At 40.0% G+C, this 14,263-nt stretch overlaps 1 protein-coding gene across 1 annotated transcript in view; it reads right to left on the bottom strand.

Moving 5' to 3' along the window:
* Positions 1 to 4,012: 4,012 nt before the first annotated feature.
* The window catches only part of LOC102804683 (replication factor C subunit 1-like), a 55,988-nt gene continuing 45,737 nt past the window's right edge, over positions 4,013 to 14,263 (bottom strand). The window contains exons 18-21 of the mRNA XM_085507579.1: positions 11,431 to 11,576; positions 5,519 to 5,732; positions 4,531 to 4,728; positions 4,013 to 4,193 (exon numbers count right to left, since the gene is read on the bottom strand). Of these exons, the coding sequence (XP_085363705.1) occupies positions 4,083 to 4,193; positions 4,531 to 4,728; positions 5,519 to 5,732; positions 11,431 to 11,576 (669 nt within the window). The 3' untranslated portion in view covers positions 4,013 to 4,082. The remainder of the gene's footprint in view (positions 4,194 to 4,530; positions 4,729 to 5,518; positions 5,733 to 11,430; positions 11,577 to 14,263) is intronic.

Here is a 14,263-nt window from a genome sequence, read left to right as displayed (position 1 = left end):
ATTTAACCTTAAACTAAATATTTTTAAATAAGTTTAATTAAAATCTGTTGAGTGGTTAGGAAAAGCTAAATAGGCTTGTTAATATGCAAATTAGATTATTAATATGAACAAGTCTAAATAAAAAACATGAGGTGCCTAAAATTAGCTAATTAATATGCAAATTAAGACTGCAACCTGCAAACTAATCAGGTATGTGAATTATCTCAGACCATTTATCTGTCAAGTTGGTATTTGTTAAGTAGTTGAGAAAAAAATTGAGAAAATTATCTAATTATTATTATGATAATTAGGTTATTATTATGCACCTATTTCATCAACAACCTAATCAAGAGAGTTCATTATTCCAAATCATCTATGTATTCATTAAAATCGCGTAAAAAGTTGAGAAAAAAAGAATTATTAAACAAATAAGGTAATTAACATTCAAAAACTAATAAATGTATCAAATTTTATATAAATAAATAAAAATGCTTAAAATTATTAATTAACCTAATTATTATGCAAACGATGTATCTATGAGCCGAGTGTCATTGAAATCTGATAATTGGTAGATATCAGTGGAGCAGACACATACATACACAGATACACAGACTAACCACAAAGACTGTCATTGTGTGCTTTTACACAGAAGTCAATTACAAAACCATCTGCTTTACTGATAAGTGTACAACCATCAGCTTGAACTGTTGTACGGGTTCATGAATCATTTTTCTTACTTTATTAGTCTGACAGGTCCTCATTACTACATTCAAACATCTGTTGAATTATGCTCAGTCTGTTGCATTGTGGGAGTTCTTTCAATTGAACAATCATGGTAAAAACGAAATTAATGAGTAAGTAAATGCACCAAAACTTTACCAAATGTTCAGATGACTGTCAAGCTTCAGTGGTCTAAGTATTTTTAAGATGCAACCGGATGAAATAGATGTACCACACACATACACAGAGAAGGGAACCACAATGCTCCCACTGCTTTGCGCATGGAAGCAACAAGCTCACATGTGATAATTTGGATATGGAAAACATTACATCAGCAGAGTGAATAGTGAATTCACCATTTTTTGTACGTTTAGTTGTCTTTCATCAATAAGTAGACCATTTTATAACCAGGGTATATCATACAATCTTTTGGAAAATTTCAAAGCTTCTTTTGCACCTCTTCTCGTACACAGGCCTCAGCACAGACCTAGTATCTGAGCAAAGCATATTACAATGCCCAGAGTTGATTCGCCATCCTCTCAAACATGTGGAGCTTATGTGGGATAAATAATCTCATTTGTTTGCAATGACCTATCCTGTTCCCTATAAAGTGTATTCTGACTGCTGAATTTGCAGAATGTGATCATTGTTGAACCCCAAATAACCTTCGGTCTGGCTTGTTCTGGGTGTATCCTTCCTCCGGTCATTTTCTTCAGGCTTGTTGGCCTTCAGTGGTGGGCAGGTTACTCGCTGGATCAAGTACTTAACTTAGCTCACTACAAGATGAACATGCTTGGACTACTGCAAGTAGCTATTTAATCATCAAATCTTGATTACTGTAGACATGAGTGCATATCACTGTTTCTAGCTCATAAAGTACTAAACTAGCACCCTTCTGAGAGCTAACAACTCCAGAATGTTTGTTTTTGTCCATGAGATGGTTCCTATATTCAAATAGTCTGTAACCAGTTTCAAATGCGGAGTTGATGGATCCTGCTCCGACCTCCACCCCAAGTTGATCACTACTTGAGGGTGGGTAAACTTTGCAGGGTCCATCTCAGCCTTTCCCAAACAGTGACCCATACCGCAGAGTTCAGAATACTAACAAGTTTAGTAGTTCTATTCTGACAGCTGCTTGTGGCTTTCATGAATGAACTCAATCCTACAAAACTAGAGTGGAATGAGACACTGCTATGACACTGGGTAGACTATGCCAAGTAGTGTGTCGAACACTGACTTCTGAGAAAATTTTAAACAATAAATTTGTTTACAATGATGTGCAATAATGGTCTTCCTGCTGATTTCTGAAGTCGTCAGGATATGGATAAAGTTTTGTTGACATGAAGTGCAGCCATGTGTTTGGCACAGAAAGCGATTTCCTGGAATCTTGAAACAACAACTTTCAGAGTTGGTACATGCAGATATGCATTTTTGAGTATGAATAACGCAAATGGCCACTGCAGCATACATATACTGGGTCAGCATTTTGAAATTACCAATGTGTAAAAACGAATGGACATGCATATGTATCCTAAGATACATTTGTGTGTAACGTTTGCATGTGATTGGCTGAGGTATTCCAGTCCAGACGGAAGATCGGACAGACGCATTGAGGTGAATCCATAATCCCAGTTTTCTAACTCAATTAATCACTGCACTATTGTACAGTCTGCTCCTTCCAAAGTGAAATGCTGATACAAATGTAAACACCTTTTGCTCAAAACCTAAAACTGTATGGTACAAAATGGTGGTGAAATGTACTGTAAAATTTACAAAATGTGATCTCACATTTTACTCATAATCCCTTGCTGTAGAATCAAGATGGCCGACTGCATTTATGAAAAGTTGAATATATAGAGAATGAAAAGTGATATAAAAATAACTGTAAGTTGCACTCTCCTTCATTTATGGAGCTCTTTCACCTGGGAACATTCCTTTAAAGATCATATGGTGTCAGACAACAATGGTGAATTGACATTGATGATACATTAACAAGACAAGTAGTGGCTGGAACCATTTATTTCCAGACAGTGGTCAGATTGAAAAACAAGAAAACTTGTTTACAGTCTACAATTCCAGCATGTTAATACATGCATTGCTTCTAATCAATTATGTAAATGAGTGGAATTTACAATCTACAAAATATATTTTTGAGTTTAACTCCTTAGTGACAACATTTCCAAACTGATAGATAATTTGTTTTAAATATTCTCAAATAACCTGGGCTTGATAGAGATCAGTGAAATTCTCAGTGATAAAGAGTACAATTGTTATAGTGGAAGGTCACAATTGTATGTTTACAATTCCCAATATTTTGGGTTTAAAATCCTCAGTTACAGTTCTCAATGTGGGGTTTACAGTTCTCAATGAAGGGTTTACAGTTCTCAATGTGGGGTTTACAGTTCTCAATGAAGGGTTTACAGTTCTCAATGTAAGGTTTACAGTTCTCAATGTGGGGTTTACAGTTCTCAATGTGGGGTTTACAGTTGAGGTTTATAATTCTCTTATTACAGTATCCATAACCATCTTTTGGATTTACAAAGCTCAGTGGAGAATTCTCAAGCCTCGTGAAGTGGAGTTTACAATTCTCATATTAAACAGTATACAATCATCTTAGAGTTTAGTTTACAATGTCCAGTGTTGGGTTACAATCCTCAGTGCGAGATTTAGAATGCTCAGTGTTGGGTTTACAATCCTCAGTGCGAGATTTAGAATGCCCAGTGTTGGGGTTACAATCCTCAGTGCGAGATTTAGAATGCCCAGTGTTGGGGTTACAATCCTCAGTGCGAGATTTACAATGCCCAGTGTTGGGGTTACAATCCTCAGTGCGAGATTTAGAATGCCCAGTGTTGGGGTTACAATCCTCAGTGCGAGATTTACAATGCCCAGTGTTGGGGTTACAATCCTCAGTGCGAGATTTACAATGCCCAGTGTTGGGGTTACAATCCTCAGTGCGAGATTTAGAATGCTCAGTGTTGGGGTTACAATCCTCAGTGCGAGATTTAGAATGCCCAGTGTTGGGGTTAAAATCCTCAGTGCGAGATTTAGAATGCTCAGTGTTGGGGTTTACAATCCTCAGTGCGAGATTTAGAATACCCAGTGTTGGGGTTACAATCCTCAGTGCGAGATTTAGAATGCTCAGTGTTGGGGTTACAATCCTCAGTGCGAGATTTAGAATGCTCAGTGTTGGGGTTTACAATCCTCAGTGCGAGATTTACAATGCCCAGTGTTGGGGTTACAATCCTCAGTGCGAGATTTACAATGCCCAGTGTGGGGTTTTCAATGTTTCAGGTGGGGCTTACAGTCCTCAGTGTGAGGTTTACAATCTTTATTTACATAAAACAATTGCTAACATGAGTAAGGCCTCCAAATCTACAAGATCACTATTTTCCTTTACCACGGCCTTTTCCTTTCCCCTTGCCTTTACCTTTGCCATCAGTGGGTTTCTTATTAGCTGCAGTACTTTTAGCAGCTTTAGAACCTGGCTTTTTGGTCTGTAAAAAAGCAATGACGAAAATTTAATAATTTAATTACTCTGAAATATAAAAAGATGATAATGTTTCTAAGGAAATATGCAAACCATGTGGGTGTGTCTTTACCATGGTTTTCTTGTAGCAGTAAACATGCAATTTAATGTGTGTGCATGCTAATGAAATAGTGGACAAATTTGTAAATTTCTTGTAAGCGGTCATAATGCAACTTTTGAATAGTCAAATTCACAACAAATTCACAATTCAAACTTATCTTTTGGACAGACAAAATTAGGTTCCCATTTTGGACTATTTTTCTATAGTTAAAAACTACCTGTACTAGTACAGGAAAATGTCTCACCTTAATCATTGCATCATGGGTAATATCTTCATCACTTTCCACATCACTTGCATCAGGTTGGGTAGCACCCTCACCATCTATTGGCAAGTCATCTTCCAGCCCAGTATCAGCACCGCGTTTCTTCTTAGCTGCTACAACCATCGAGTATGGTACCATGTGACTTTCTTTGTTGTAAGTCCGTGTAAATGCTGCTTTAACCTACAGTTGCAGAATGCAAAACATTAAGGGTTGATTAAACAAAGTCCCAAACAATGACACTAGATGAATTACCCCACCCCCCTCATGAATCATCATTCATGCATACATGTTTGTACCAAATGTTTAATTGGTAACAGGTGTTTTTTTTTACAACATAATTCATTTGATCAGAATGAAAAGTAATACATAACATGGAAAGATCTATGATTGCATCTAAAGAATATGATGATCAGGTTCAATCTACCAAGCATGAATATATCTCTGCCACCACGCGATCTTATGCTTGTCGTTGATTGATTGATGCATCACAGTGGCACTACTTCCAAAGAGACCCAACAAAACATTGCCATCCAAGTGTACGCATTGTTTGTAGATTCAGGCTGTTTTTAGATTCCGTAACACAAACGTTGTGACAGCAAGACGATTTAGGCGTCAATATCCCTAAGTGCTATTGTTTCTTTATATTTCAATCGACAGGACGGTCAGTTTGATGAACTTAGTAACACCTTAGTAACTGTTATTCCGCAATTATTATTTTCTTTTGTAAATTATAACTCTTTCACCCTTGACAGTGCATTTACGGAAAAATCATTATCATTACTTTAAAACTTGTTTTCCAGTAGGAATAAATCAACAAGAAAGCCCTTTAATAAAAAAAAAAAAATCGGTGATCTAACCGCAAGGAACTCTGGGAAAGAGAATGGGTCAGGTCATAACACACTTCTTTACCATTTTTTTTACCAGGGCCAAAACGAAACACAACATAACCGATAAAGATACGTATACTAACTTTAGAATTGACTAAACTCATTGGGTCTTTTCTTCCTGCAAATTGTCCTACTTCTAAAATACTCTCAAAATCTTCTCTCTGAAGATCGTAACTGTCCAGTAAATCAATCACGTCTCTCACGCCATCCTGTTCATTTTGTATCAGAGGTTTTGTCAGGAAATTCCTAAGATGAGGCACATACTGTTGGTTGATTTCATATTTGCTGCCAGATGCCCTGCAAAAGACAAATCAGTGAAAATAACTTTGTACCAACATTAGAGATGATAATCTAGACAAATATATATGTATAGCCTGATGTGTTCACAGAGACACACATTCAAGTGGTGATATCTTATTCTGCAGATAAATTCACAATGGTATAAAAAAGGAAAAAACAACGAAGGTGACACTATATTTATAATATAGATGCAGTGTTCCCAACAGGGAAATAACTGAGCATGTCATCTGATTTGCACCATGTTTTCCGTAGAAAAGAATTGTTGTATTTTGTAAGCAGTTCAAAATTGTTAATTATTCATTTGCATACTTTCCATTTGCATAAGCTTCGGTTGTTTGTTTCATTTCTTCACTGCGCATGATTGTTGTAGCCAATTTGCTTCGTTCTGTTTACATGCACTGTTTACATCGCACGCTGTTCGTGCCCAGTCATTTCTGTTCGGGTTATTATTGAAAGCTCCAGAACAGTTTGTTCCATCATTCTTTTCTTCACATGAACTGAAATACGACGACTTATCACTCAAACAATTTCTACAGGGCTACACACTCTTACTGCAGGACCCATCCATGCCCAAAGCAGAACAAAAGGGCCAGTTACGTCTCCTGCACGATTTGTTTGTTAAACTACCATTGTACAAATGGCCCATTGTCCGGAGCTATCACGCGGCAGTGGCTTGTTTAATCGATGATAACAGACGTACATGGGACAGCAATTACTCAGACGTGAAAGAACTGTTTTTCGATTTTTCAGCCGACAAGTTGAAATCAGTCACCCAGAAACAGACGACAAACAACGGCAACAGAAATACCTCCAACCCGGACGGTTCGTCTGTATTAGTGTGCACAGCTTTCAATGAGAAAGGTTCTTGCTCATTTGATCCATGCAAATTTAAACACATTTGCAATCATTGCTATGCTACCCGCAATAGTTTTAATAATCACAGCGAAAAGGACTGCAAACAGAAGTCAGGCACGTCCATGTCACCTCTGCACCGCGATAAACCATTCTCCTCATGACTCCACGTGTAGCCGTCAGACACCACGTCAACGACTTGTGACCTCCCCGTTAGATCAACGCCTATACACGTATCTCTGGACGATAGCGTTATTTTGCTCGATTCGGTTAGCAACAACATCACCGGGTCTGACCCAACACTTTCAGTCATCACATGTGTGTCAGGGGCTCCACACCTACGCCACCAGCAGCTACATCACCGTTGTCACTTACGGACACGGCATTACCCAAGCTCAGCAGCACAGTCTTCGATAACAACAAGTTCGAATCCCCCGCTCTCACCGGTCAGTCAACAACCACACTGACATAAAGCAGGATCAAAGCGCCAACATCGCAGGCGGTCCTCAGCGATATCAACTTCGTCCCCACACTTCATCACAACACAAGCAGGTCGAGGGCTACACACCCATCATTGACAACATCATCAACAACATCTCCATCATTAGCTGATCATTCGTCAGCATCGCCCAGTCCGGTCTCTGTACCGCCAGATCACATTATTTCTAACACTGATGGCAGCATTGCACAGCATTACGTTGATTTACATCGCAGAATCTCCGCTTCAGGCCTTTATAACTTTCAAGGTTGTCGCATCCCGATCTCTTCCGGTCTGAACATTCAGTGTTGGCGTCATTCTCTACGCGATTACGACGACGACATCTGCGACTTCTTAGAATTTGGTTGGCCCATCAACTACTCGCGCGACTTTCTTCCTACTTCGCACGCAACGAATCACACCTCGGCTTTACATTACGCTGAGCACGTGTACAGTTTTCTGGAATCGGAGCTATTTCTCGGCGCATCCGTTGGATCGTTCGACACTCCGCCATTGTCTCGCCCGCTTATTACCTCACCATTAATGACCGTGGCCAAGAAGGGCTCATCTTCCCGTCGCGTGGTCGTGGACTTAAGTTTTCCAGAAGGCTACTCGGTCAACAACGGCATCCCAGGGGACAGTTACATCGGGGATGATTACAAGCTCAGATATCCAACAGTTAACTCCATGTTAGATCGCATCCGTACGCTTGGTTCCGGTTGCCTCCTTTACAAACGGGACCTCAGCAGGGCATACCGACAACTTTACGTGGATCCGGGAGACTACCACCTTCTCGGCTATTCTTGGACAGGGAAATACTACTTTGACGTTTCACCACCTTTCGGGTTACGCACAGCGGCCTTAATGTGTCAACGGTCAACCAATGCAGTGCGTCACATCCTACGCAACCAAGGGCACGAGGTGATCAATTATATCGACGATTTTGGCGCAACCGAGTTACCAATCAACGCTACTGTGGCTTTTGAGAGTCTAGGAAATCTGCTAAACGAGCTCGGCCTTCAAGAATCCGTGGCTAAAGCATGTGCTCCTGCTACTACTATGACTTTTCTCGGTTCTGAATTTGACACAGTCAACATGACCATTGCCGTACCCATCGCCAAACTCACTCAAAATCATGAAGAGCTATCCAACTGGGACAATCGCTCCTCTTCTCCCGCACAGAATTACAAAGTCTCATCGGTCTCTTGTTATATGTCTCGAATTGCGTTCGCCCGGGTCGCTTGTTTATTTCCCGCATGCTGCCCATGCTTCGCACATTCACTGCTAAACATTCCCGCACCCGTATCGACGCAGAGTTTCGCAAAGACCTCTTATGGTGGAAGACATTTTTACAGGACTATAACGGCGTTTCTATCATACACACCCAACCTTGGTCCCCACCAGACACTGTTGTGTGCACAGACGCATGCCTTTCAGGCTGCGGCGGCGTCTCAGTTACCCAGTTCTTCCGCTCTCCTTTCCCACAACACATCATCAACATGGGTTTGTCTATCAATGCATTGGAATTGCTTGTAGTCGTGGTCGCACTCAAGCTCTGGCCCCATATTTGGCGCGGGCTTCGCTTGCAAACAAGTCATTGAAAATGACACAGTCCCCGTTAAGTTCTCTTTGTGCTCGTCATATTAAAGCGGAGGGGTTGTCGCGAGCGTGTCCTTGAAACTTGAGTTCCAAGTGGCGTATACAACAGATTGTTTATTTACATCAAAACACGTGTTTCGTGTCATAGTAATATGGCCAAAATAAAAACAGCCGTTATTCAGCCATCTTTGATCTGATTATGAAACACACTGATATGTATGATGTATGTGCCAAATACGAATGAAAATGGTACATAAATTGTGGAAATATAGTAGTAAGGTCAAAAAGTCAGATGGCTGTCAATCAGCCATCCTTGACCAGATTTTGAAACAAATTGTCATGGATATGCATCCTAACATGTATAAAGTACATGTATGTGCCAAATTTGAATGAAAACTGACAGAGCACGTCCAAGATACCGCATAAAAAAACAAAAAACAAGATGCCTGCCAGTCGACCATCTTTGATCCATCATGTACATGTATCCTAACATGTATAATCTATGTACCAAGTTTGAATGACAACTGACAAAGCATGTCCAAAATACAACATTTTCAAAAAACAAGATGGCTGCCAGTCGGCCATTTTGAATCAAATCGCTAAACCACTGCATGTGTATATGTCCCACATAAGGTACTAGGCACATGCAAAGAATGAACGAAATCGGTCCACAGGATTCTGAAATATGACGTTGGATAGACTGACGCAGGGACAGACGGACACACGGACGGACGGACAGACTCAGGAACTCATGGACGGTCGGGGACATGTATCCTAACATGTATGATCTATGTAGTAAATTTGAATGAAAACTGACAAAGCATGTCCAAAATACGACATTTTCAAAAAACAAGATGGCTGCCAGTCAGCCATCTTTGAAATAAATCATCATGGACATGTATCCTAACATGTATAATCTATGTACCAAGTTTGAATGAAAACTGACAAAGCATGTCCAAAATACAACATTTTCAAAAAACAAGATGGCTGCCAGTCGGCCATTTTGAATCGAATCGCTAAACCACTGCCTGTGCATATGTCCCACATAAAGTACTAGGCACATGCAAAGAATGAACGGAATCGGTCCAAGGGACTCTGAGATATGACTCCGGACAGACGCACGAACGGACGGAGACCGAATTATAAGTCCCCGTTTTCGGACTTCTCATCGTACCCATTCAGATTTCAAACTCAGCTGTTTGCGGGAGATCGCATACTTCCAAGCACATTTCGAATTCAATCTCTGGGCTGTACACATCCCCGGTCGGAGCAATGTTGTGGACGCGCCAAGCCGTTCACATTTATCTGACATTTACAAGTCTCGCGTGGAAGAGTTACAGTCAAACTTTGGCATCTCAGAAGTCGTTGTACCTCAGGAAACGTTCCAGTTTATTCATCCTTGGTAACTTGTAGCTTTTCTTTCTTTTTCGCTTCTGCAGGTAGTCAAGCTCCGCTCGCTGCTCTGGACCACCAGGCGTCCCACTCACTCCACTCAGCTTTTGCTTCCGGTTCATTGCGCAACATTACAATTCAATGGCGTGCATTCTTCCTTTTCTGCCGTTTCTTTCGCATCCAGCCAGTTCCGGCCACAACACGAACGATTATTCGCTACACACAGTTCCTCGCTTGCTCGGTTTCAAGCACAGCATCTATTCGCAACTACCTCAACGGTGTTCGGCTGCTGCATCTTTTCGTCACCAAGACCACACCTTCACTTGACTCATTCAAACTGCGCCTTGTCCTTCGGGGAATACAGCGTATAACAGCGCACCAGCCTCGCCGCAAGTTGCCTATCACACCGGATATCCTTCTTCGAATTCATCGCCTCTTGGACTTTACATGCCCGCTGCACGTTACGCTGTGGTCCGCTTTCCTCATCGCATTTTTTTCGTTCCAACCTGGTGCCCCCTTCTGATACAGCTTTTGACGCCCGCATTCATCTCTCGCGGGGCAGCGTCGGACACAACACCACAGGTCTGATCATTCGTATCACATGGTCAAAAACCATACAGTTTGGCGAACGGGTACTGCACATTCCCATCCTGGCTATCCCTGGCTCCGTTCTCTGCCCAGTATCAGCCTACAAGCAGATGGTGGACATGTTGCCAGCACCTTCAGAAGCTCCCCTGTTTCTTGCACCGTCATCTACCGGCAGAACGCATCCTTTGATCTACCAGTCATTTGTTCAACATCTGCAATCATTGCTCAGCTCCACAGGGCTAGACCCAAACAGCTACTCCGGTCACAGCTTTCGTTGTGGAGGTGCCTCCTTCGCATTTTAGTCGGGAGCAGACCCTGAAGCAATTAAAGCGCAAGGCGACTGGCGCTCACAAGCTTACCTGTTCTACATGAAATCCTCATTCGGTCGTCGCCTCAGGACGGCATCATGCATTCGCGCTGCTATCAAGTCTGGCCAAGTCGATCTGACACTTTGAACATTTGCTTTTGGCGGCTTTCATTTTTGGCCTTTTAATGCCGTATTTCGCTGTATCCCAGAAATGTAATTTTAGATTCAACAGAATAAAACTAACTTTTTATTTTCTTTTGCCGCCAATTCGCTTGAGTCGGGTTCGTTCTTTGCCATTGAATAATTAACATATTGTTAACCTCTATTTTTTTTTGTGGAATTCAATTATAAAATTTCAGTGGCCAAGCATAGAAGTACAAAGTACACTAATTTTGCACTAAACATGGAGAAAAATTGAGCAATAATAAAATTAAATTTGTAAACTACATTGTTTTTAGAACAGAAATGACAACACTTACCTGAGTCTCATGTGCAACTGTAGTGCTTGCAAAAGCCTATTATTTTTCCCTGTACTGGAATGCTTTCCCAACCAGCTCGGAAAGTTCACCATGAATGAGAGATTGCCTTGCATTATCTCACCAGGAATCACACTTGCAAAAACAGCCTGCAAATAAGAACAGAAAGTATTTTTATAATATTTATTGACATTAGATATCACATACATGTACTTGCATAATGTAGTGACATTGTAATTATGCGGGATTAATTCTGGCATGACATCTACTTTTTGTTCATTTATGTGGCGGCAATACATGCAACACTCTATGATGTCAACACAGTACGGTAGTATGAGACATCTTAATTCTTGTAACTGTTCTTGCAAGACTATAAACTTTAAAGTGCCTGTGAAATGGCTGCTATTTTCACGCCTAAAATTATCAATTGATACATAAATATTATTAATTTTTATGTTTCTAAGCATGAATTATTTTTTTAAGTGAAAAAATGTGTTTTAAACTCAGTCTACGGCAACTTTATTATTGTGTATTTTAAAACGAGGTTCCTCATTAGCTTCTCATTTGCATACAGAAATTCCCCTTGTGACGTCAGAAGGGGAAGTCGCATGGCAGCTTGCATTGCCGATACGTGTAAATAAGGCAAATTTCTTGTGCAGTTTTCTCGTCTTTGACTATATTGTTACTTATGTACTTGTTCGTCGAGGAGGAATGGACCATAGTATCAATTTTTGTTGCATGGGGTAGAGTTAGATGCGAAATATGTCCGTTCTGGTGTAGCTGGTCACCGGGATCGTCACCGACACCGGCACACGTTTGTACACTGTTGCTGGACAAAATAGAATTTGACGTCGGAATTATCTCGTTATTTAGCAGGTTACTAGGCATGTCACTACACTGTTTTATTTCATCGATTGTCTGAGTAAAACTTTCAAAATCAAAATAAAAGAACATATTTTGACATTCTAAACATTAGACTATAGTGATCACTATAAAATAATTAAACAAGCAGCCTGTCGGCTGAGATAGCTCCGCTGTTAGCAATGCACATGGCAATTAAAGAACAGAAGATATCATTAGAAAATGAACAAATCTGAGAGAGGTCCACATGTAGTACCTATATGTATAATATATCAAAGCAATTGGACTTGCGGTTTTCAACAAGAAGTCGAAAATATCACTTTTTACCAAAAATTAGAGAATTAAAGATATCATTACAAAATGAACAAATCTGAGAGAGGTCCACATGTAGTACCTATATATGTAATATCAAAGCAATTGGACTTGCGGTTTTCAACAAGAAGTCGAAAATATCACTTTTTACCAAAAATTACAAAAATATTCACCAAAATTAGAGAATTGAAGATATCATTACAAAATGAACAAATCTGAGAGAGGTCCACATGTAGTACCTATATATGTAATATCAAAGCAATTGGACTTGCGGTTTTCAACAAGAAGTCGAAAATATCACTTTTTACCAAAAATGACAAAAATATTCACCAAAATTAGAGAATTAAAGATATCATTACAAAATGAACAAATCTGAGAGAGGTCCACATGTAGTACCTATATATGTAATATCAAAGCAATTGCACTTGCGGTTTTCAACAAGAAGTCGAAAATATCACTTTTTACTAAAAATGACAAAAATATTCACCAAAATTAGAGAATTGAAGATATCATCATGAAATGAACAAATCTGAGAGAGGTCTACCCAAGGTACATATACACCAAGTATCAAAGCATTCAGGCTTGTAGTTTTCAAGAAGAAGTCGAAAAAGTAAAACATTGACACGGACGACGACGACGACGGACAATCACTCATATAATAAGCTCCGCTCGACAAAGTCGACAGCGGAGCTAAAAAACGACAAATCACAGTTACTAAATAAATGACAGCCGCGTGGAAGTAAATTGACATTTTGTTGAAATAGGTAAACGCGTCAGGTCACGGCGCGGGCAAGTGCTTTAAAAGCGGCGTTTAATTGGATAACAAAAATAATCGAGATCGACACACATACAGATAAATTCAGAGTGGATTCGAGTTAGCTTGATCCATGGCGTGATTGTCATAATTATAACATCGTATTAAAACTTTATTTGGTGGAAACACATTGACCAAGCCCGGATTCTTATTTCATAAATTATTACGCAGATCAAGCTGCAAGCATGGAGGTAAAAAAGAACAGAGGTGTGAATTTGACATTCAACACCAATCACCAAACAATTCAGAAACTTTTAGCCTTCGAAAATGAAAACAATTAGCAGTGTGTAAGGGCTGTGTAATTTCCTGTTTGCCCGACGCTTCGTTTTCGTGTCACTGTCAAAATTATTGCTACCTTTTACTTAACAGGGACTAAATGGTCTCTATAAAACGATAATCAGGATCGCAAAAAATTCAACTGATTTGAAACACTTGCCGGACGTCTCTCTCTCTTCTGAAATCCGCCTCGGTGATCATGGGCTGGTCCGGAATCTATTTCTTTCAAAAGTGTTGCACCAGGTTTACGTTGTCGGCGTTTCTCTTTAAACCTAGTCGTATTTTTTCATGGACGAGGACAATTGAATGAATCTAAGGTTAAGTGATGTCGCACCTTTGGATCGATTAGAAACGTGTGAATACATACACTATGGCTATACGTTTCACTGCAACTGCCCACAACACAACATCTAAAAACTCTCTCTCGTAAAAAAAAAAAAAAAAAAATAGACAAAAAAAAAGAAAAAACACCGACCGAAAAATGTATATCGTTTAAAAGTATACTGAACGACCAGTGTTATTACGGCTCAGGGGATGACTTCCTCTCACATTTTGTCATTTGGTGGCGCACTT

The sequence above is a fragment of the Saccoglossus kowalevskii genome, chromosome 14, assembly GCF_978046115.1.
Source record: "Saccoglossus kowalevskii chromosome 14, keSacKowa6.1, whole genome shotgun sequence".
NCBI lineage: Eukaryota > Metazoa > Hemichordata > Enteropneusta > Harrimaniidae > Saccoglossus > Saccoglossus kowalevskii.
This window is presented reverse-complemented; position numbering and strand designations above follow the sequence as displayed.